The sequence below is a fragment of the Hylaeus anthracinus genome, unplaced genomic scaffold, assembly GCF_026225885.1.
Source record: "Hylaeus anthracinus isolate JK02 unplaced genomic scaffold, UHH_iyHylAnth1.0_haploid 0, whole genome shotgun sequence".
Lineage (NCBI taxonomy): Eukaryota > Metazoa > Arthropoda > Insecta > Hymenoptera > Colletidae > Hylaeus > Hylaeus anthracinus.
The window spans coordinates 458,859-480,426 of NW_026533254.1; the positions used below are offsets into that span (position 1 = coordinate 458,859).

General features: G+C 32.8%; 2 protein-coding genes and 2 long non-coding RNA genes across 5 annotated transcripts; 2 read left to right on the forward strand and 2 right to left on the reverse strand.

Annotated features, from left to right (window-relative positions):
- Nucleotides 1-16: 16 nt before the first annotated feature.
- Nucleotides 17-5,987, forward strand: LOC128894330 (uncharacterized). The gene is made up of 3 exons (XR_008461521.1): nucleotides 17-222; nucleotides 706-1,017; nucleotides 4,807-5,987. It is a non-coding gene; the product is annotated as an uncharacterized LOC128894330 (long non-coding RNA).
- LOC128890488 (protein claret segregational-like) lies at nucleotides 1,011-4,812 on the reverse strand. Of its 2 annotated transcripts, XM_054149143.1 has the most exons (5): nucleotides 4,621-4,812; nucleotides 2,817-3,820; nucleotides 2,319-2,616; nucleotides 1,966-2,240; nucleotides 1,030-1,885 (listed from the first exon to the last, which is right to left on the reverse strand). In XM_054149143.1, exons 2-5 carry the CDS (start codon nucleotides 3,818-3,820, stop codon nucleotides 1,462-1,464), a joined length of 2,001 nt encoding a protein of 666 aa, XP_054005118.1. In that variant the 5' UTR covers nucleotides 4,621-4,812; the 3' UTR covers nucleotides 1,030-1,461. The 2 variants fall into 2 exon arrangements, with proteins under 2 accessions (XP_054005041.1, XP_054005118.1); XM_054149066.1 differs by lacking the exon at nucleotides 4,621-4,812 and having other exon boundaries at nucleotides 1,011-1,885; nucleotides 2,817-4,243.
- Nucleotides 5,988-6,810: 823 nt separating the features above from the next.
- Nucleotides 6,811-8,403, forward strand: LOC128894375 (uncharacterized). Its single transcript, XR_008461536.1, has 2 exons — nucleotides 6,811-7,115; nucleotides 8,085-8,403. It is a non-coding gene; the product is annotated as an uncharacterized LOC128894375 (long non-coding RNA).
- A 2,444-nt stretch (nucleotides 8,404-10,847) lies between these two features.
- On the reverse strand, nucleotides 10,848-20,208 carry LOC128893483 (elongation of very long chain fatty acids protein 6). Its single transcript, XM_054154498.1, has 3 exons — nucleotides 20,014-20,208; nucleotides 16,139-16,543; nucleotides 10,848-15,488 (listed from the first exon to the last, which is right to left on the reverse strand). Exons 2-3 carry the CDS (start codon nucleotides 16,462-16,464, stop codon nucleotides 14,939-14,941), a joined length of 876 nt encoding a protein of 291 aa, XP_054010473.1. The 5' UTR covers nucleotides 16,465-16,543; nucleotides 20,014-20,208; the 3' UTR covers nucleotides 10,848-14,938.
- Between the last annotated feature and the right edge of the window lie 1,360 nt (nucleotides 20,209-21,568).

Genomic DNA, 21,568 nt, shown 5'->3' on the forward strand with positions numbered 1-21,568 from the left:
CGAACCACCCCTTTCAAGGTGTTACAACATTTTTGGGACACCCTGTATAAGGAGTTCCATCTGTGTAGTGTAGAAGTGTTATCAAATATGAATATTTCTACCACTCGCGGCGCAAGTGAGATCAAATTTGAAAGGGTGACTCCAGATTTCTCTGACAAAGTACAGTGTCTAGTGCGCTCAGAGAGTAGAGGAAATAAAGAGAGAAAAGAAGAAATTTCTAAGGTGAAGACTGCTATAATTGAAGATAACATTGAATACTTTGCACCAGGTTTTTATATTTAACACAAAGAATAATGCTTAAAATTTTTTTTTACGAAATTGAACTCATTTTTCATTACTTACATCATTAAACTTGCAAATTATTCATCTAAGTTTCATTTTTTCAATAGCAATCTATTTGTTAATAAGGTTTCATCTCTTCGGTACACTTGCATATTTTAGATAAACAAAATTTTTAATATTGATTTTTACTTCACTTGATTCACAAATGTATTGATTATTTGCTAACGTCATTCTATGATATATATCGCATATAGTTATAGTATTCATTTAATTACAAAGAAATAACTCCAAGTTGCTTAATTGGTTAGTAGTTCTCTATTCTTTTATGTATTCTTTTCTTTCATAATCATTCATTATTGAAAAATCGACAAGAATTTTGCTAAATAGCATTTAAGTAAGTCAGATGTAAATGTTTGTCACCAGTGACTTTATTTTTCTTGGGAATAATTGAAACCACAAAAAAAAGGAACAGAAATAACTCTGGATCACAATTGTTACTAAAAGATAGATTGGAAAACCTAAGTTTAAATGCTGAAAGCAGTCCTGCAGGAAAGACTACTACCTCGGGCAGCCATAGAGCGCAACTTTTAATGTAAGATTTGAATAGTAAAGACAAGACTATTTTGAGCAATATTTTTCTTACGAGGAACGAGTCTATTGTTAGAAATACTATTGCCAAACTACTAATACAGGCAATTGGACCACTACTCAAAGAGCTAACCATCTTGCTCCAGGGTAAATCTTACGCATAAGTTTCATCATTATTTTTATGTTTTGTGTTTATTTTTATTGTGAATTACATCGTTGTTACATTGTGTTTTCTTTTCCACATTAAAATTTAAAAAACTATATTGCACCACGGTAATACCTATAGAATGGTGAGGAAATTTACCGCATCCTTTTTAAATACTATTAAATTTCTACCTAACTCAAACTTACAAACAAATATAATGTTTATATATCGCTTCGCGTGTAATTATTAAAAGAAAATATCTCGAAATATAAAAGTATAAAATTCATTGAACAGTGTTAATCGCTGTTCGTCAACAACAGTTGCCACATTGCTCAGTACCATTTCCTGATTTGAGTACATTTTCGACATAAAACCGCAAAGGGTTAATAAAACTTTCACTCTTCTAAGATTAACTAGTACCACAGCGACATAGAATTCGTTAGAGTTTATTGTAGACTCTGTTGTAGAACTGTACGTGTTCGCTTTACATTACCTATCTTGCAACTATTCACACTGTTGGCGAACCTCAACGAATTCAAAGTTTCATTGTAACATTCGTTTAAAGGCGATATATTTAGTAACATTAAGGTTTTAGAATTGCCACCCAGAGACGGCATTAACAAATGGGTAAGCTTCGAATTTCTGTAAGGTATATGTTCCTGCTTCTTCAACAGAGCAAGAATTACATTACCTAAATTCGCTAGCGATTTGTTAATATTTTTTGTTTCGGCATTTCGAGCTGATTCCTCCCCTTTCAGTCTTTCAGAACCCGCTAAATCTACTAAATTCAAATTTCCTATCGAAACTTCTCCTTTACTTTTATGTAAACCGATAAGTTTTATTCTTGTTACCGAATGCGATCTTGATGATCTAAACAATTATACTGTTATTGCTCATGAATCTATTGATTATTTTGAAATAAATGATAAAGATAAAAAATATATATTTACCGTTCATTGGATAAAGTAGCCGCGACTGCTCTATTACGTTGGGCGTTTAGAAGGCATTCGTGTAGTTTTTCAGGACTATTTATTTCCTCAATTTTAAGATTGCTAACATATAAATCGTGTCCTTTACTATCAGTCATTCGGATTTCGTGTGTTTTTACTTGAGAATCAAGTAAATCAACGATATGCTCATTATAAATCTCAAGGAAACTAGCTTCAATTCGGTACTCCCAGCCAAGTAATTGGAACTGCTTCATTTCTTTGAATATGTGTCGTACCTTAATACGTAAACGAAAGCAAGAACTTTAGCAAACATTATCTCTTCCACAAATTATAATAAATAAAATTGTATGTACCGTTCTAGGTATCATGCCCTCTGTATCAGTTCCAGGTGAACCTTCCATCGTAAACGTTTTACCTGAACCAGTCTGACCATATGCAAATACACAAACATTATATCCTTCTAAAGCAGATTGAACTAAAAGAGCTAACTCTTCGAAGACATCTTGTTGGCTGGTATTAGGTGGAAAAACTTTGTCGAAGGAAAATTCTTGTCGCATTCCTCTTAGCTTTCCACTACAACTCGTTGCATCAGAACCATCTAACTTACCCACCTCGATAGTGGACTCATCAACGAAGTTCATTATACACATCCTGTGAACAGTGTAAATAATCGTTTGAAAATTTACTAAATTTAATATTTGGATCAGTGTTTTGAAACGTTTTAGAATGCACGATACTAGAGAAATAATATTCAGACAATTGTTAAACTCAGATAAACAATAAATGATGAGATCCCTCTAGAGGTTATACCCCTAAAATTTGAAAATACTAATTAGATATCCAATACATACATTTTCCCTTTCTGGATTTCACTTGAAGTTCTAGGACGCACCCGGCAAAATACTCGAATATTTCCTTTTAATTCCTGTATCGCATTATGTAGACATCTACGATCCTTGTCCATTGTATGAACTAAAGACTGTAATTCACTATTGACTGTACTTAATTCTTTGATAATCCTTTCCTGCTTTTCCAAATCTGTTTGTTGATTTTCTATGGTAGATGTATGCTTCAATAGTAATGCTTCTTGAGACAAGCACTTTTGTTTAAATTCTTCTAAACATTTTGAGACAGAATTAAACGATTCTCTGGATTCCAACAAATGTTTATTCAAATTCTCTCTTTCTTCTTCTATGGTACTCATTGCTACTTTCAATTCCTTGAGTTCATCATCTAATCTCTTGTTTAAAGTTTCATATTCTTCTACCTTTAACTTATACACATTTGTATTTGCTTCTAAAGTATTCACCTGTTCCTGCAGCATGTTAAGTTTCAATGCGGTATCTTTATACTTTCCTCGTAAGGTAGATAATTCATTGGTTGTGTGGGCCAAGCGACCCTTAATATCCCACTTATTTGGTTTGGTTGCACAGTTACTTTGTGTGTTTTTAACTGCTGTAACTGATACAGTGCTATTAACAATCTTGCCTGTTGATGTAGCATTTTGTTGTACAGCTCCTGCTTTAGAAACAGGTTTAATAAATGGCTTTTTAACTGCATGTACAATGTTTGTAGTAGCTGGTCTTTTCAAAGTTCTAGTTGTTATCGACGACATCGTTTTCGATCTAGCGAGGTTCTCCTTCATCATAGGTTTATCTTTTATGGTACTTTTTAAATCGAGGTTCGCTACACTTTGTGCCTTTTTCAACATTTCAGATGCATTATTGATATTTGAATGAGACTGTTCATTACCACTTTTGGAAGCTTTTGTCTTATTCATGTCTGAGGTATTAGTCGATTTAAAATTAATAGAGTCTGTCAAAACAATTTTTGGTTTAGGCAAACGTGATTCCATCTGTGGGACAATCATGTAGATTAACAAAGTGTAATGTAAAGGAATCGTATGCTTACTAATGGTTCAACTAAACTAAGAACACATGCATTACCCAAATAGCAAAAAATTGATCAATCAAAACATCTATTATTAGATGAATCTATTCCTTTTATATAATTCATGCTGTTTCAAACCACAAGCTATCTTAAATATAGTTTGTCAAGAATTAGGAATGTACTATACCTATTCCTCCCATTCTTAACTCTTAAACTACCTGCACATACAACAAATTCTACAAAGAAAAACCCTGGAAGACCTTGTATTTAGGTCTATGTAACGCCAACTTAAATCATTGCAAATACTTGATTACAAACAAAACTAATGTGTAAAATGGATTGAAGGAAAAATATTAGAGTATGAGAACAATTACTAAAAAAGTACTAATATAATTAGTGCCAATAAGACTCGAAAAAATGATAAATAAACAGAATATTCAACAAAACATAATTATAATAAAATATACTTATAAACTTATATACAATGATTCTTTTTTTTTCACAATTTTATGACATATCACAGTTTTATTTTACGTTTTCATTAGTTAAGGATCTGAACTATCTATTTCTTAATCAAAGAAGAATTAAAATCTTATCATTATCTTTTTACTTTGCGTGTTATTACTATATTGTTTACATGCAAATAATTCTGCGATTCACAGAATGAACTTGTTTTCTTACAATCACTACAAAAGTCTAAAATATATTGTTCGTAGATAGAAACATAGATACGAACAACAATGGCAACAGTCCAATAAAACAAACCTTTTCGTCTATAATAATAAAATAAAATCCCTCGCAGTCACACGCATCAACTGTCTACAAACTCAAATTGTTTACCATTAAATTATCTAATACTTTCACAATAACAAAACTATCATCTGACGTGTGAACATATTTTCTGTCCAAAGATTATAGAATGAAATTAAACTGATATTTGTAAAATGGCAGGTTACTTCGGCAAAGGATAAACGCGATTGAACGTGATTAAACGATGGTTGAACAACGTTTCGTGTGCCCGGTGTGCCCTTCGTGTGGTTTTCAAATTCATTTGTTGCGCATGCGCATTGGAAAAAGGACAGTGGTTTGAAGAAAATACAGGATGTCCCAAAAATATTGTAACACCTTGAAAGGGGTGGTTCGGGAGGTGATTTGAAACAACTTTTTCCTTAGTGAAAATGTTGTCCGAGGCTTTGTTAAGGAGATATTAAGAGAAAACCCCGACCAATCAGAGCGTGCGTATACCGTTGGAGCGGCCGTGGTAGCGAAGGCTACGGCTAGGCGGCCGCGTCAATGTCCTATGATGCACGTCGAGTCACTTGTCGCGTACAAGCGCGGCCACTTAGCTCGTATTAGCTCGTATAGCTCGATTTAAGTAAAAGACAAGAATCTTGCCGATTTCTTAAATATATGTTTTAATCCAATATCTTTCTCTGCATGAACTACTTCATTGTATGAAATGTGATAATTATAACCAAATAAAAGTCTATAGTTTCCAAATCGTTTCTCTAATTTTTTAATTCAAAATTTTCCTGCTAAAAGATAAGATATGTCAAAAGTTTGAAAACAGTACTCTATGAGTAGTAAAAGAACTTTAGTACTTTGATGTAAAGCTTTGAAAGTATCTAATGTTAAATGACAGTCTGTTTCCAAATTTTTCCAAAAATCTAACTATGTTAAAAATTTCTTTAAATATTCATATCTAAAATCCTTAACATTCAAAATCGGTTTACAAAATTCGTTTCTTTTCCTGTTACCTTTAACACTACTTGTATTATTTACAATGTCCCACCATTTGCGAAATATTTCTAAAAAATGGGCAGTATCTGTATAATTAAAATCTTTCATAACTGCCATTGTTGAATGATGGAAAATATTATTTACTAGAAAAACTTTTTGCCTAACAAAATTATTAGGAAACAATGATTTATAATTTAATTTATAAGCTTTCTTAATAATTAAATATTTTTCAAAATCGTAAACTGTACGTAAATGGTTAAATTTAGCTAATCCTTGTTCATTTGTATAAAATTCGGAGAAAATAAAGGTTTTATCTAAATTTTTTAAATTTAACCAGTTATTTCTTATATTTTTTATTATATGAACAAAGTCAAAAGAAAGAAAAATAATTGTATGAAAAGGCCGGTAGAGGGAGACATAGTAGTTGGGAGTGTGGTGTCGCTGCGCCAACATTATTAGAGAGTTTCCTCTCTATGGAGAAAGAAGACTTTCTTTTGTTTTCTTTCTCTCTATGCGAAAAGGAAGACTTTCGTTTGTTTTCTTTTTCTCGCTCAGGTTTCCTACCTCGTGACGTCGCCACGAGGCGGTGTACCACGGTGGCGACAGTACGAACAAGTACGAGTTCGGCATGTGGACCAATGTGGACAAGCACGACTCGCGCGTCGAAAACAATTTTCAAATATCGCGCTAGTCCGTAGTGACGTCTCCTTTTGTACTAACGCGTCGCGATTGATGTTAGTGTTTTGCGTTGATTCGTGTGTCACGCTAGATATAATAAATGGTGCATGTTCATCAGTAAAGATTCTTGTGATGTGATTAACCACACAGGAGGCCGGTTGTACCGAGAGGCCGGGAGGCTGATAGGATAGGTTGGGTTACATATATCGAAGCCGGACTCTCACACTGTTGCCATTTTCGCCTCAATACGGCTAGTACTAAAGTCGGTTGTGGCGTAGCCTTCGCTACCGCGGCCGCTCCATCGGCATACTCGCGCTCTGATTGGTCAGTGTTTTCCGTTAATATCTCTTTAACAAAGCCTCGGACAATATTTTCGCTAAAGAAAGAGTTGTTTCAAATCACCTTCCGAAACACCCCTTTCAAGGTGTTACAACATTTTTGCGACACCCTGTATAGCAGCTATACTATATTCGTATACTACGGACACCGGACTGTGACGCCCCCAAAAATCTGGCGCCCCGCCCCCCCCCCCCCCCCAATGCCGGCCATAAGAGTAGTAGAGTGGTGTGGTGACTGGCGAGGACTACTGGCGACCACTATATGGCTCATAGCCTAAAAGCTCTTTCACACGACGATACGCGTATCGCAATACGGGTATGCGTAGAGTTTAACAAATGCATGGATGACGAGAACCTGAGATGTGAAGAAGAGTGTTTGGACCGGGCAACAGTTGGAAGTGTGCCTGGAAGATAAACACACGGAATTGGCGAATGTTTAGGCTAAGAGAGCGACTGCTAGGTGCCAGATTGAGAATGAATGATAAGAACGTGTGTTGTATGTAGGTAAGGGTAAAAGGAAGACATGTTTGGACACAGAGATGGGGGTATTCATACTCATAAATATATAATTCAAATATATGTCGCAGGGAAATGATAAAAATGGAGACTTGATCAAATCCCTAAGGTAGATGATCAATTCACGGGAGATGTTAAAATAACATCTCTGTGAGGTCATTTCCCTAAAGAAAGTAAGTGATTTGATCAAATCCCTTGACTGTTTTAGGGAAAAGATGGAATAATATTGTTTAGATATTAAAAGTATTAATTTAGTAAATCATGCGTTATTAAGTGTAGAATAGGTAATACAACAATAGTCGTAGAAACAAATTATTTATTAATTACATTCCCTAAAAATATTCTTTTTGTTTGTTAAAATATCAGCTTAAATACCTATTTCTTTTACTAATTAGTCTCGAATAAATAATTTATGTTTCTATGAGTATTGTTGTATTACCTATTCTACTTTTAATAACGCATGATTAACTAATTAAAATACTTTCAATATCTAAACAATATTATTTCATCTTTACACTAAAACAGTTAAGGGATTTGATCAAATCACTTACTTTCTTTAGGGAAATGACCTCACAGAGATGTTATTTTAACATCTCCCGTTAATTGATCATCTACCTTAGGGATTTGATCAAATCTCTATTTTTATCATTTCCCTGCAACATATATAATTCATAAATATGAATATGAATACATTCACATCACGCGGATTTGTGAATATGAATATGAATAAATTCACGAATAAAAATGTGAATAACGCGTTGTTCACATTTTTATTTATAATTAACTCTTCATTAAATAACGTTAATCACTTACTTACATTGTTTACTAATCCTACACAAAAAACGTTTTCACTCCAACCAAATGGGTAATTAGGTAATTACAAAAATTATGTAATTTATCCAAATAAAAGAATCATTGTTGTTACTATCATAAAACACAGTATAGTTGTGTTAATAGACATGTATACGAAACTCTGGAATATGTATAAGCACCTTGGATAATGAATTAATGACATACATTCGTGTGAAGTTGCACGTGTGAGCGACGAAACATGCGTCATAGGAGTAATTTTCATGGAAGCACCAGCCAGAGGCGTTATGAGAAGTGACGAAGATAAAGCGTACAATAAACGGGAGTTACCGTTAGCGAAGCGAGAGAGAGTTAGCGAAGCTAGATCTTGTCAAACGAAAGCTGGAGTTGAGGAGAAGTCTCGCGTATATGTGTCATTGAAATTTGTACATATCTGTCTTAGAATAAATTTGTAAAACATTGTAAATGGTTCAATTTCTCTTCATACAAATCATGACAAATATTTCACGAATTAAATCAATTGTATTGTTTTAAACTTTTCGTTTTATTTCGGTTGAAAACCATTCTAGTTTCGTTTTTCACTTTTAAATGTAATCAAACGGAAGTTAGTAAATGATTGAAGACGACAGGCTTTGTGTTTTGATTACACTATTCGCTGAGATACGAGATTGTGTAGCGTTTGATTACATTGGTCGCTGAGCTATGAGATTAGTTTTGCGTTAATAATAAATTAGTTTTGCCTTTTCTGTGTCTAATAAGTCGATTTTCAATCACTGTTGTTTAATCTATGATTGAGGACCTGTAAGTTTTATTTCGTGGTTATCAGTACTGATACTATTTACTTTAACCAGACAGCTGTGTTTGACGAGTATAATCGTCATCGTTCGATTTTCGCGACACATAATGCGCGCTCTTAAAAGGGGGCCCCCACAGCTAACTGGTTAAGAAGATACGTGATCTAGATTGTAGTCTGATAATATTGTCAAGTTCTCTTATAATGGCAATTGTCTTCATACAGTGGGTGTAGAAAGTATTCGTACACCGATCAATTTCCAAAAAAACTATGTAAAATAGTAATTTATTAACTTATTTTTTATAAACAATGACATTCTACATATTCTCGGAAATCTCTAGAATAGATAGATTACAAAGAAAATAGCTATTTATGTAAGTTGCGAAACTAACAAGAAAAAAACAATTAATCGATAGGAATATTGAAGCAATAAGTATTCGCACAACTGTTTAAAAGTACTTTCCTGGCAATTTGATGTTTTCTAATTCGCACGGAGCAATAAGTTAAAGTGTTTACGTTACAAACTCTGCTGTAAATGGTTCGTTATAAGAATCGTCCAAATACTTATTGCTTCTATACTTTTACTCACTTTTCGCATTTTTTTGTTAATTTTACAAATTATATTAACTAGTAAATGTTGTTTGGACTAGATCTATCTTAGAGACTTCCGAGAATATGTAAAATATCATTGATTACAAAAAGGAAGTTAAGAAACTACAATTTCACAGAAAAGTTTTTTGGGAAATTGATCGGTGTAAGAATACATTCTACACTCACTGTATATACCACGTAAAGAAGTAATATTAACACAGCTAATGATAATAAATATGATAAATGGTAGAAAAATACCATATTTCCATTTTTTTAATTGAACAGTTGGGAACTTTTACTAATTGCATGTTAAAAAACGTAAATCGTGGAACGAAAAAGTAATTTACGACTATCTTCGAAATTTCATTGAAAAACAATACTTATCTATATAAAGAGTTATAGCAGTTACTTTTAATATAAGGCAATATAAATAGTTACTCGCATAAACGTCGTCGGAACGACTTATCTCTAAGTTTAGTCAGTTTTTCTTATCGTATCACATTTATCAGTGGTTCCTAACAAAAAAATTGGTCGAGGTTAATGTACGTACTGGTTACATGATTGACCAATAAACAATATCGTTTAAACTTTAACCTGACTATCGATTGTAAAGGGTTTCTTGAAAGTAGCTTTAGAATTTTATTTTTTAATAAAACAAATAGGACCCAGAGCCAAACTCCGAGTTGACTTCAGCGACAGTCGCGGAAAAAGTAGGAAACTCCGGGATAAGGACAGAGAGGGCGGTACAAAAATTGCAGGAGTGACGAGGACAGAACGATTAGGCTAGCATGATATTTTTTCCAGCATATTGCTACTTTGCTTCAATATCCTGGAAAAAAATCATGCTAGCCTAATCGTCCTGTCCTCGTCACTCCTGCAATTTTTGTATCGTCCTCTCTGTCCTTGTCCCGGAGTTTCCTACTTTTTCCGCAACTGTCGCTGAAGTCAACCCGGAGTTTGGCTCTGGGTCCTGCGCACCCTTAAAGGGACAGACTAAAAGCATTTTTACGAGAGATATATTCAGAAACTGTTTATAAAAAAACTATGCGATAAACAAATAAAACTGGTTTCATGGAATAAAGAATCAGAGAACATGTTGTTTCTGAAAGATACCTTATAGGATTAATGCAAAGAATCAAATGACAATTATATAAATAAATAGGATTGTAAAACTGATAATTATTTATTATTTTAATTTTTTCCAAATGTAAATAAAGAAATAAGTTTTCACTTGCAAATAAACAAATTAATTGTGGCAACATAATTATATAAATAAATATTCTTTAAATAACAAATGTAATTATTATTTAAGATTTGAATCCTGTTTTCATTGTATTTTTATCAAAATAATTTTAATTAAAAATATTCTCTGCAATGCTCATAACTGATCCAATCAAATGATGAAATTGACCATTACCTGAAGACATTAATTGTCTATTATTAGTCATTTTAGTAATTACAATGCAGAAACAAGTGAATATGTTGCAGGAAATTGGGTAATGAACTTTGAAATAAATCAAATGATATTTAATAACCAAATGAAGCTTTTTCATACCTCTTGTCATAAATTATTATTGTTGTACAATATTCATTATAATAAAGAAAAGTATAGATCATAACAAAAGAAATCATATCGCAAATTATACAATTCCTGACTTTCGCTGGTGATATTACACATGCTGATACAGACTTGTTGCTTAGTTTTTTTCCAACTGTTACTGTCATTTTTTCTGATCAATACAATAATACGATGCGTAATTATAGTGATACTAACTGAATAAAACATCGACTACATTTAAATATTCTTTTGAAATTATTTCTATATGAGGTTTTTGTTCCTTTCGCGTTGATCTTGTGCACCACTAACTAAGTTAATATTTAACGGAACTTAGGTAATTCATTTAAATGGCCCAACAGTAATTGAAAGTAGGATCTTTTACTTTACATTTCGTTGTTCACTTGGAGCTTCTATGGTTTTTTCTTCAAGTGCTTATTAGACTGTACAATGTATATTACGGCAGACAATACGTTTGAAAGGTATCTTCCAAAATACACGAACAAAAACTCGTAACGCTTCTTAATTAACTGGACAACAATTTGTCACTTCTCGTGTAATTTACTTTATCTTCTAAAAAACTAGTTCTCGTTTCTCAAAAGACTTGTACCGAACCTTCAATTATTTCTAGTTACGGTCACGACGATAACTCGGTAGTTACAACTATGTTTGTGTAACAAATGTAGCGCTTAATTGTTACATTACCTGTATAAATGACGATTCGAAATCCCGCAGTTATGTTCTAGGTGACTCCTACCGATATACATTTCATTTCCTCGTTAGAAATGCATGCAGTTTGAATTTGAAATGGTAATAAATCAATTGATCTTCTATCGACTATAAAAACAGCATTTGATTAACTAATCGCTTAACAGTAATTAGTAGTAGCTAAAATACCGATACAAAAACTAATCATTAATTACAAAATCGCGATTTAAAAAAATCCTTGTGAAAACGAGACTTCTACAATTAATAAAAACAAAAACAAGTATTTGCAATAATTGCTTATTTGATTGGTAATAAATTGAACGAATAGATAATTATAAACAAAATTTTATATTATTTCATCATGTTAAAAAAAAAAGAAAAAAAAAAGAAAAGGAATTCTATTGCGCTCACTTTAAATGCCAAATGTGCAGAATAAGGCATTTGAAATTAACAACGTTGTTATTATATTAACACAAAGTAAGTTAAATAAAAGTTACATGGTTTTATATCAAATATAAAGATGAAATGGAATGTTTTTAGGTGAAAGCACCTAGATGATTTGAAGATGATCTTTATTTTCTTGAAACGAAATCTTTCTATAGCGAAATTATAGTATATTTTTTAACACACAGTTCTTCGTAGTTGACGTTTCGAGAACTGTCCAGTTTCCATTTGACCCTCCAAAAGAATGATGCTATTTGAAGTGGTCATTTCAAATGCCTTGTCCTACATAATGTTAACCCGTATATATATCATATACGCTAACATTTGTTTAGTACAGTGTGGTAACGTGATACTAGTGAATGTTGCATTATGGTTTTTATAGTAACTATAAAATTCATGTTAATTATTTATTATATCACACAATACTGAGTACCATTCTACTGCTATTAATACCAAGATTAATAAAAGGCAATAACAGAAGCATCTTTTTACACTTCCATCGTTGTCGACAATCGTCAAATGTGTTAATAGAATTCAATGTAAAAGAAAGAATCTTAGTTTATTGCAAATACTGTTTTACTTGCTATATTACACATTCGTTTTTATTTGTCTCGTTTTATTACGTATTTTTTTCATATTTTCTCACCTTTTACAATAAATTTACAATGAGGATTATAAATTCATTGCTAGAAAGAATTCTCTATAAAATTGTAATTTTTGTTCTTTTATTCTAACGTTTTTGTAAATAGTAATTCGACGCAGATACGAATGTTCCACATCGATTCAATTCTTACCCACACTATATGAAACACGCACATTTGACTGCCACCATTATCGTAATTAATATTATTCAATTAAATAAATAGACAAGTTTAAACCCTTGAATTCTTTAAACGCACACCGTTTATACCCCCTGATAAATTAAATATTATGTCTTTCGTTGGACTGATTTTTTTCGTTAATATTACCATCGAACTTTAAAGAAACAAATGCAAACATGTTTGGTTCGCGGAAATGTTTACTATTTCATAAAGATTAGATACTCGTAAAAGTTTGCATACATAGATCAATAAAATTCTATCGTTAATATTTGTGCGAATCAAGAGGAAATTGGTAATTTATGGGAAAAAAGTGTGTCCAATCGAAAGTCATGTTGAACATTAAAAGGAAGGTACATAAATCATTTTCAGTATGGAAGTGCGCGTCAATCAGCGGCGTGAACAAAAATTTAAAATATTGAAGCACGTTTCAATACGTTCCTGTTTTAGCGAATAAGTGCTCTTATCCTGACCATACGACTAGAATCGGTCAGTTTACATTTCACAGGGCGACCAGCCCTACAAAGATACGAAATCATAGGGTATTCGTTTTCCAAATATTTGTTTTTTTATTAAATTATTCGTTTTGTTTTCAGTAAAGATTTCAAGTTTTCAAAACTTGTATGATTCTATATCTTTTCTGAGAACATAACTCTTCATTTTCATTATTCACATACATATTCAATGTCTCGTTTAATTTACACTTTTGTTATTGTATGTGCAATGCCTAAAATTATATTATATAAATTTTTCATATGATTTTAACGAATGTACAAATAAACTAACGTAGTGCGATACAATAATTTTGGAACTGATTGTAAAGTATGAAAATTTGCAAACACAACAGACCTCTTTGCAAAGCTGGCTGCACCCCCAACGTTAGGAAATATCAGTAAACAGCCCATTTTATTACACTAGTAGTATAAGATAGTCGTGATAGAAAATAGTAAATATAAATTTTTTGTTTTTAATGGTCATGAATGATGAAATCACTGTCAACAGTGCAGAATTATAATTTTATCTTTCAATTTTTATCTACCTTCTTTTTACCATTTTCTAAAAAGAATATTTAGCTCGTTTTGGAGATAGGCCTAACGAAATTTCAATGGACACAATGTTTCTTGTCCTTTTTTTTTTGTGGCTTTTTCGACACCAATTTTGTATCTTTATCCCGGTAGAACGAGGCTTCAGAACGGTTTCTTCTTTTTTTAATTCATTTTCTGTTTTTTATTATTATCAATTTTTTAATACGTCATATAAAAAAGTTCTAGTATCGATTTTATACTAGTCCAAAGAAAGTTTAAAGCAACAGTTTAAAGAAAAATTTCTATTAGGTTAATCACGATCAATACATATTTCAGAGTATCATTTATATTTACACTTATACAAACTGCCATACATTCTTATCATATTTGACCATATTTATTCATCTCCGTGTATGTAACATTAAATATGTCAAACATTCATAAATTTAGTAGAAAATATATCATATTTACTGTTAAATGCGCTATGCTTAACATATTCTCCGGTATTAAATAATTTCATGTTAAATAATATGTTCGTGCAATGTGCCATATCATTAAATATTATGTCACTATCCTCGTTCTACCAAAGTTTTTTTTTCTTTTTTTTACAATATTCTAACTCCATAAACGTTACCCAAAAACTGTTATCAAGAAACTTCTTTAGAAATTGTTTCTAGAACGAAAAAATATTTCCAAGAAATGCCTCTAAGAATTTCCTTACGTCTGATAACACATTTAACATTAAATATGTTAAACAGGTTATCAATTAATTTATTACTATATTCAGTGTGCAACAGTTGATATTACCTTAAAATTCGGTGTGCTATATCTTGAAATAACACATCACCTCATTCACCCTATCACAACATTTTGTGACTTCATGTTGACAAAGGCTTCTAAAAAAGAAAAAAGAAAAAAAGAAAAAAAAAAAAAACATTTTTAAAGTGCATTTCTTGAAAAACCATTCTCAAATTACGTCCTTAAAAAGCATGCTCGGAAAGCATTTTCAAGAAATGTCTTCGGAAATTGTCGCTAGAAAATATGTTTTCAAAAATTGTCTGTGTGCTTTAATTAGCCTTGAGCTTTTCGTAGTCCACTTTTCCGTTGGCGTAATTCTTCCCTGCCGCTTTCTTGCTGTGTTTAGTACCCAGGTAGGCGTCGTGAAAGAATTTAGCGAAAAGGACGAAGTAGCTGAAGTACATGAGCAAACTGAATTTGACATTGACACGCGAGACATTGCACTCAATCTGGCCACTTTCCAAGTACTGGTAAGCTTTAATGTTTACGTAGAGGCCGATAACCATTTGTGCTATCTGCAGAATCGTGATGAACATGGAAATCCATTTTGGTGGTCTGTAGCGCATTGCTTTCAGAGCGTAATACGAGTACATTATGGAGTGAACGAAGTAATTCATTACGATGAACCATCTAGCGTGTGCTGTGTTTTCCGAATATGAAAACCACGAGTAAAGAAGCACTGTTATATGGTGATACCAATGTAGAAAGATTAGAGGCTGTTTTCTTAACACGATGAAGATCGTGTCACCAAGTTCGGGAAGTTTTGATAGCACGAACATCCATGCCCAGAAACCAGTCACACGGTTATGTTCGATGAAACTGAAAGCAAACAATTATTCCCTTATTATTGATTTTTATACGTTCATTTGTTATTGTCTTATGATGTTATTATTATCTCTATATGCTTGTTGAGTTTAATTCTTTGAGGCACACGATTATAAAAGAAAAATAAAATTCAAGCCGCACAGAAGAACAGTGTCAACAACTTGCTAACGCGTTTTGACTTGTATGTAATTTTGATTCCACTTGTACTTTTAGCGTTGGTTTATATTATTGCCGTATGAATGAAAAACTTTAAACAAAATAATAAAGCTAAGCAGAAGATGGGATAGTTTTAAACCCACCTAACTTCAAAAAGTTCAAGAGCTCAAACAATTTTTGTATTATATATGTTTATATTAAAACAAATACAGTTTCATTTAGACAGGTAAATAAATTAATGCATAGTAGTTCCCAATATGTTATTTATGAAAATTATGTATCCACTTCAGAGAGAATTGGTAACAGGTTTATTATTATTATTATTATTAGTTCTACTCGGATGTCTGGATCAGAGAGACTGAGCTTTTGCCGTTGTATCCCTATCCACCCAGTTAATAATAGTCAAGGGAGTAATAGCAATGAATTATAACACAAACATTGTTTTTGAAATGGTTAAAGTTGTACGAATAAGAAAAAGGAGAAATTACCTAGGTACACAAATACTATGGTGAAGCCCAAAATGCCTTAGCACTCTGATCAATTCTGGCGCTGATCTAGTGAATCCAATAATGGAAAATGTTGCAAGTAGTGTGCTCCAAAGTGCGAGCAAGCCTCTTAGTTCAAACTTTGATCTCGTGGACATGTAATGCTGTCCACCAAATACTATAATCATGTAAATGCCACAATAGTAGAAACCATTTGTCCAGTTGTCTACCATCCACGCCGTGGTGTCCATGGGACTGAAGGTTTCTTCGAATTTGAAGACATACGAAGAGTTCGGTACGGTGATCTCCATATAATCCATTTTGTTCATCTTGATATATTTTGTTTTTCAGTTTCTCTTCTACAAAACGCGACACCGCTCACTTCCTCGCGGTTCTATCTCCAGCATGCTGAAAAGATATAAGAAACAAGTTTAAACAAATAATAAGTCCAGATTATTTTACAAATAATAATTTCAGACCATAAGTTTGCAAAAAGGGGGAAAACTAACTACAAGCTATTAAAATAATTTTCTACACTAAAAGAAACGAAAATATTACGACACGAGTTATGGCGGTTTATTGTTCCCGCAAGACATTTTTAATTTCCTGTAAAAAAAAAAAAGAAAAATAATGTCGATGTAATAAATGGATAAACAGGTTGTTAATTTAGTATTATTTTAAATTTTACTATTGTTACAAGGAATATACAGGGTGTCCCAAAAATGTTTTCCCAATAAATTTGAATATGGCACTCTAAACATTTAATATTATTAATATTGTTAAATACACATCCAATATAGAATTTAGTAACAAAAGTTGTATAGTAATAATTTACGGGGTATATTAATTATTCACTGAAAGTAGTAAATATCCACATATTTATGAGCGAGCATGTAGGAGCCCTAAAATAAATATTCAAATAACAAGGAGCATCAGTGATAATGCCTCTATCTTTATCATACAAAATGAAAGTCACGAAATCTATATATTTCCTGACTCCTTGAGCGCTCCACAAAGTCTTCAAAATACAAAAATTAACGTTAAAACAAACTTCCATATTCTTAAAATTAAGAAAAAATATAATACAGGGTGTCCCAAAAATGTTGTAACAGGGGTGCTTCGGGAGGTGATTTGGAACAACTTTTTCCTTAGCGAAAATGTTGTCCGAGGCTTCGTTAAGGAGATATTAATGGAAAACACTGACCAATCAGAGCGCGAGCATGCCAGTGGAGCGGGCGCGCTCATACGCTACCGCGGGCGCTACACCGGCATGCTCGCGCTCTGATTGGTCAGTGTTTTCCGTTAATATCTCCTTAACGAAGCCTCGGACAACATTTTCGCTAAGGAAAAAGTTGTTCCAAATCACCTCCCGAAGCACCCCTGTTACAACATTTTTGGGACACCCTGTATAAGTCTCAACCTGATGGACACTACAACTTATCTGTATATGCGAAGTTCAGTAGTCCACAAATTTTGCTTATTGTCGGCAAGAGGGTTTCAAATCACCTCCCGAACCACCCCTTTCAAAGCGTTACAACACTTTTGGGACACCCTGTATATTCTATAAACTGTAATTCCGACATCATTTGATGATTTTTGTTTAACCCTTTGCATTCGAGGCCTTTTTTTTATATCTATCAGCAACTCGAGATGTTTCTTAACATTCTATTGCTATGAGTATTAAGCTATCGAGATTTTGAAATGAGGTCACCTTTACCTCACCGACAATCATTTTATTGATACGTCGTGCTCCGAAGAAATTGAACCTAAAAACTTCGAGTATTGTAGATTTGCTCCTTAAAACCTAATGGCGAGTGAGAGTCACCTCTTGAGTGCAAAGGGTTAAATTCCTTGTTTCAGCGACGACTCCAACATATTCCACTAACATTGGTATCAATCGTTTCGGAATTTAAAAAAAAACCATACAACTCTTTTAAATTCTTATTTGCCGTTATTTTCGCCGAAAGGATCTCATTAACGCAGTTTCACAATGACAAAATAAAAACGTTAGGTTTCTGCCTCAACTCGCATTTCTTTTGATTACTTTTACTCAAGGTCAAGGTCGTATTCGATAGGCAGTTTGAATATTTTTACGCGATATCATGTTTCCAATACAAAACCAAAATGATCTGGATGTTACCTTGGAAATGAAGGAAAGTTGTTTCTTCGTGTCTCACACTCGTTTAATAATTATACATATATCTCGCGGAAATGTACCTGTAATTCACAATGTATATTTTACACGTTATTTACAACGTTCCTGTTACGCTTACGCAGCACAGTATCCGCGACTTTTGTTTTCACCTGGCCGGATATACTATCGTCTTCATATTTTTGTGAATCGTCGTTATGAAAACTTGCATATTTGTTACGCAAAGCATACAGGTTGCCATTACGTTATATAATCGAGTACGAATCGCCAGATCTGAACAGTATTGTATTTTGCTACACGCAAAAATTCTATTCGCAAACGAGTCGTTGCTTTTATTTCACATTTGTCTTAAAAAAGGAACAAACTTAACAAATATTACATTAGGCGTTACTTCTAAAAATTTTGGGCCCAGCATCTGAACAGTATTGTATTTTGCTACACGCAAAAATTCTATTCGCAAACGAGGCTTGTATTTCACATTTGTCTTAAAAAAGGAACAAACCTAACAAATATTACATTAGGCGTTACTTATGCAAATTTTGGGCACAACATTGCTTATAATTATTACGTTCCACACGTATATCCCAATCCTTGTCTCTTAACAGCTTGGTATAGTTTGTAGCTTCTCTCTTCTTTTATAATTTTTATAGGATTTAGATATGGCAATAATTGTGTTTCATATCATATCAAGGTGGACTGTGTGGAGTTGTATTGATAAGTTACAATGGAATGTGTGTTTCTAATTAAAGGGGTATTTCATTTTTTCCCCACCAATTTCGAGGAAATTTTTATGACTGTTTTTGCAGCCAGAGTGCTTGACATTATCTTTTTAAATACGATACGTTTATTTACTTAGCAAATCATCAAAAATATTCCTCGATGTCATTAGTAATTAAGTGTAATAACATTCCAAAATCAATCACCTGGTAATAACCCTCAATTAATCTGTTGACACGAAAATGAAGAAAACCATAACTTTTGACGTCAATATTTGATCGATCACTACTTGCACCTGTCTATCTTTATTCTGTGTCGCGTTCATGATTGCGTTATTCACTTACACGTAGCTGCAATGATTGCTGTGATTACTTCCTAAGTATGTTGCAAAAGCTGACCGTATTTAACTGGATGGGGTAGATATTTAAACGATAAATGTGTGGTGTGATGAGTGACCTATAATTCTCCGTGAATTACTTTCATTTTTTATCATCTCCTAAGCGATGCGATTAAATAACATGGTGCGAGGGACAAATTGTCCATTATGAATAGTGGATCTCTTTGTTCATTTTATCATTGACATTTAAATTTGTTACAAGAAGACTTTCTGCCATGCGTTCTGTGTACTTTTGAAAACTGAAAGGACAAATTAGTATTGTAATACAATAAATTGTGCGTTATAAATACTGGATTTCTTTGTTCATTTTCTCACTTTATCAATAACATTTAAATTTCTTGCAACAAGGCTTTCTGCCATGCGTTCTGACTACTTTTGAAAACTGTAAGGGCTGAAATTGGTCTCTTTCCTATAATTAGTTTAAAAGTTATGGATTTTGTCTCGAACACCCAAGTGTGCATTTTGCACACTGCTTTTAAATAATAAATAGTATAAACGTTGTACATAGTACAATTACATAAAGTTCATATGCATGCAGAAAATCTTAAAACACAGAACATATGATGTAAATTTCATAATTCTGTATAACTTTACATTAATTCCAAACGTTACCTTGAAAATCGATATTCGTGGCCGAGAGAAGACGGCTCTACTCTGAACGAAAATTGGAATTACCCAGTTGCGTAATGTTTTGTACAGCGAGACGAAGAAAGTGGCTCTGTTCTGACTCCGATGCTCTGTAAGAACTAAAGTAGCGAACCGAGCAAAGGATTTGAGAATAAAAGCGGCGTCTAAGTGTAATTGACGACTAACTGCATCAGAAATTCAGACAAACGCGTATGCTGCCCGACCCCTCCATTAACTGTCAACACGAAATAAAAAAAAGTAATAAAAAACTGCTATAGTGAACCAAGAAACACCGCAGGTGGATATTGCAATTGTGGATATCGTTTCATACTTGGTATGATCGATTGTATCGAATTGTATATTTCAGTTTGTTTATTGAAAACGTTATTGTTTTGTATTTCCTATATAATTGATTTGCTGCTCTTTGCTTGACATGTTGTATTAATATAATAAAGAGAAGTCATTTCAAATAAATAATATTTCTTTTATTAATATTTAGTGTACAGTTTAATTAGTAACATAATTTAATAGTGGAAAAATGGTTAGCCGGATAAAAACTTGAAATTCTTGTTATTCGATGGAAACAGTCGATCATATGCTAATGTAATGAAAAAAAAAAAAAAAATATATACATGTCGAATTGAGTAACCTCCTCCTTTTCGATGTCGGTTAATAAAGGAATCCATTAACGTATAATTTCCACGAGTAAATAAGCACTGTTGAACAATTTTCTATCAAATTCAACACAAATCACGTGTTCCAAATGGTCCACCAATATTTTTGCGTTTATTATTTGTATTTATATAAAAGAATGCTGGAAGCTACGATACTCTCAGACTGTTGTCGGACCGGCCAGTATTTTTGTCTACAATAAAACTACCTTGCAAAACATTCCTCGACATTTAAGAAAAACTATACAAGATGAAAGCGAAACGATAAGACACCAGCGTCACGAATTCTTGTTTTTATGTTGTCTTTTATTGTACAGATTCGTTAGAGATTATCTGTGCAAAATAAACCGAGAAAATTACCAAATGTACTTTGAAACGTACAATATTACGTACTTTGAAATTACAATATTCCGAAAGTTAAACAGATAGTGCATAAATTCTTCTCTGTAAAAAAATATTCCAGGAAACACTGTACCACTTGAACTCCTAATGTGCCTCCCTTTAAATGCCTTCTACGGAGTTTACAAATAGGTGCACGACAGTGATTAGTAAAGTGAATCGTGGTTGAAAATATTTTGGTGGATGGAAATTTCCAGTCGTTGGGAACTTTCTTTTTTATGAAAAATGTGCTGCCGTTATTCTCGACGTACGTGTACATAAGTAAAATTTCATTCATTTCTAGCTCGTAGTTGCAGTTAGTTAAACAAATTAATTTTTTAAGTGTATATCATTAATAGGAATCGTGTCACAAGCGAGATACTTTATAATGCACATATATCATTCTCTTTTTGTGGTATATTTGTATAACTTGCTATCACCACAGTTTTCGTAAAGTTTGATTTAATAGGATGTAACATAACCGAATGAGA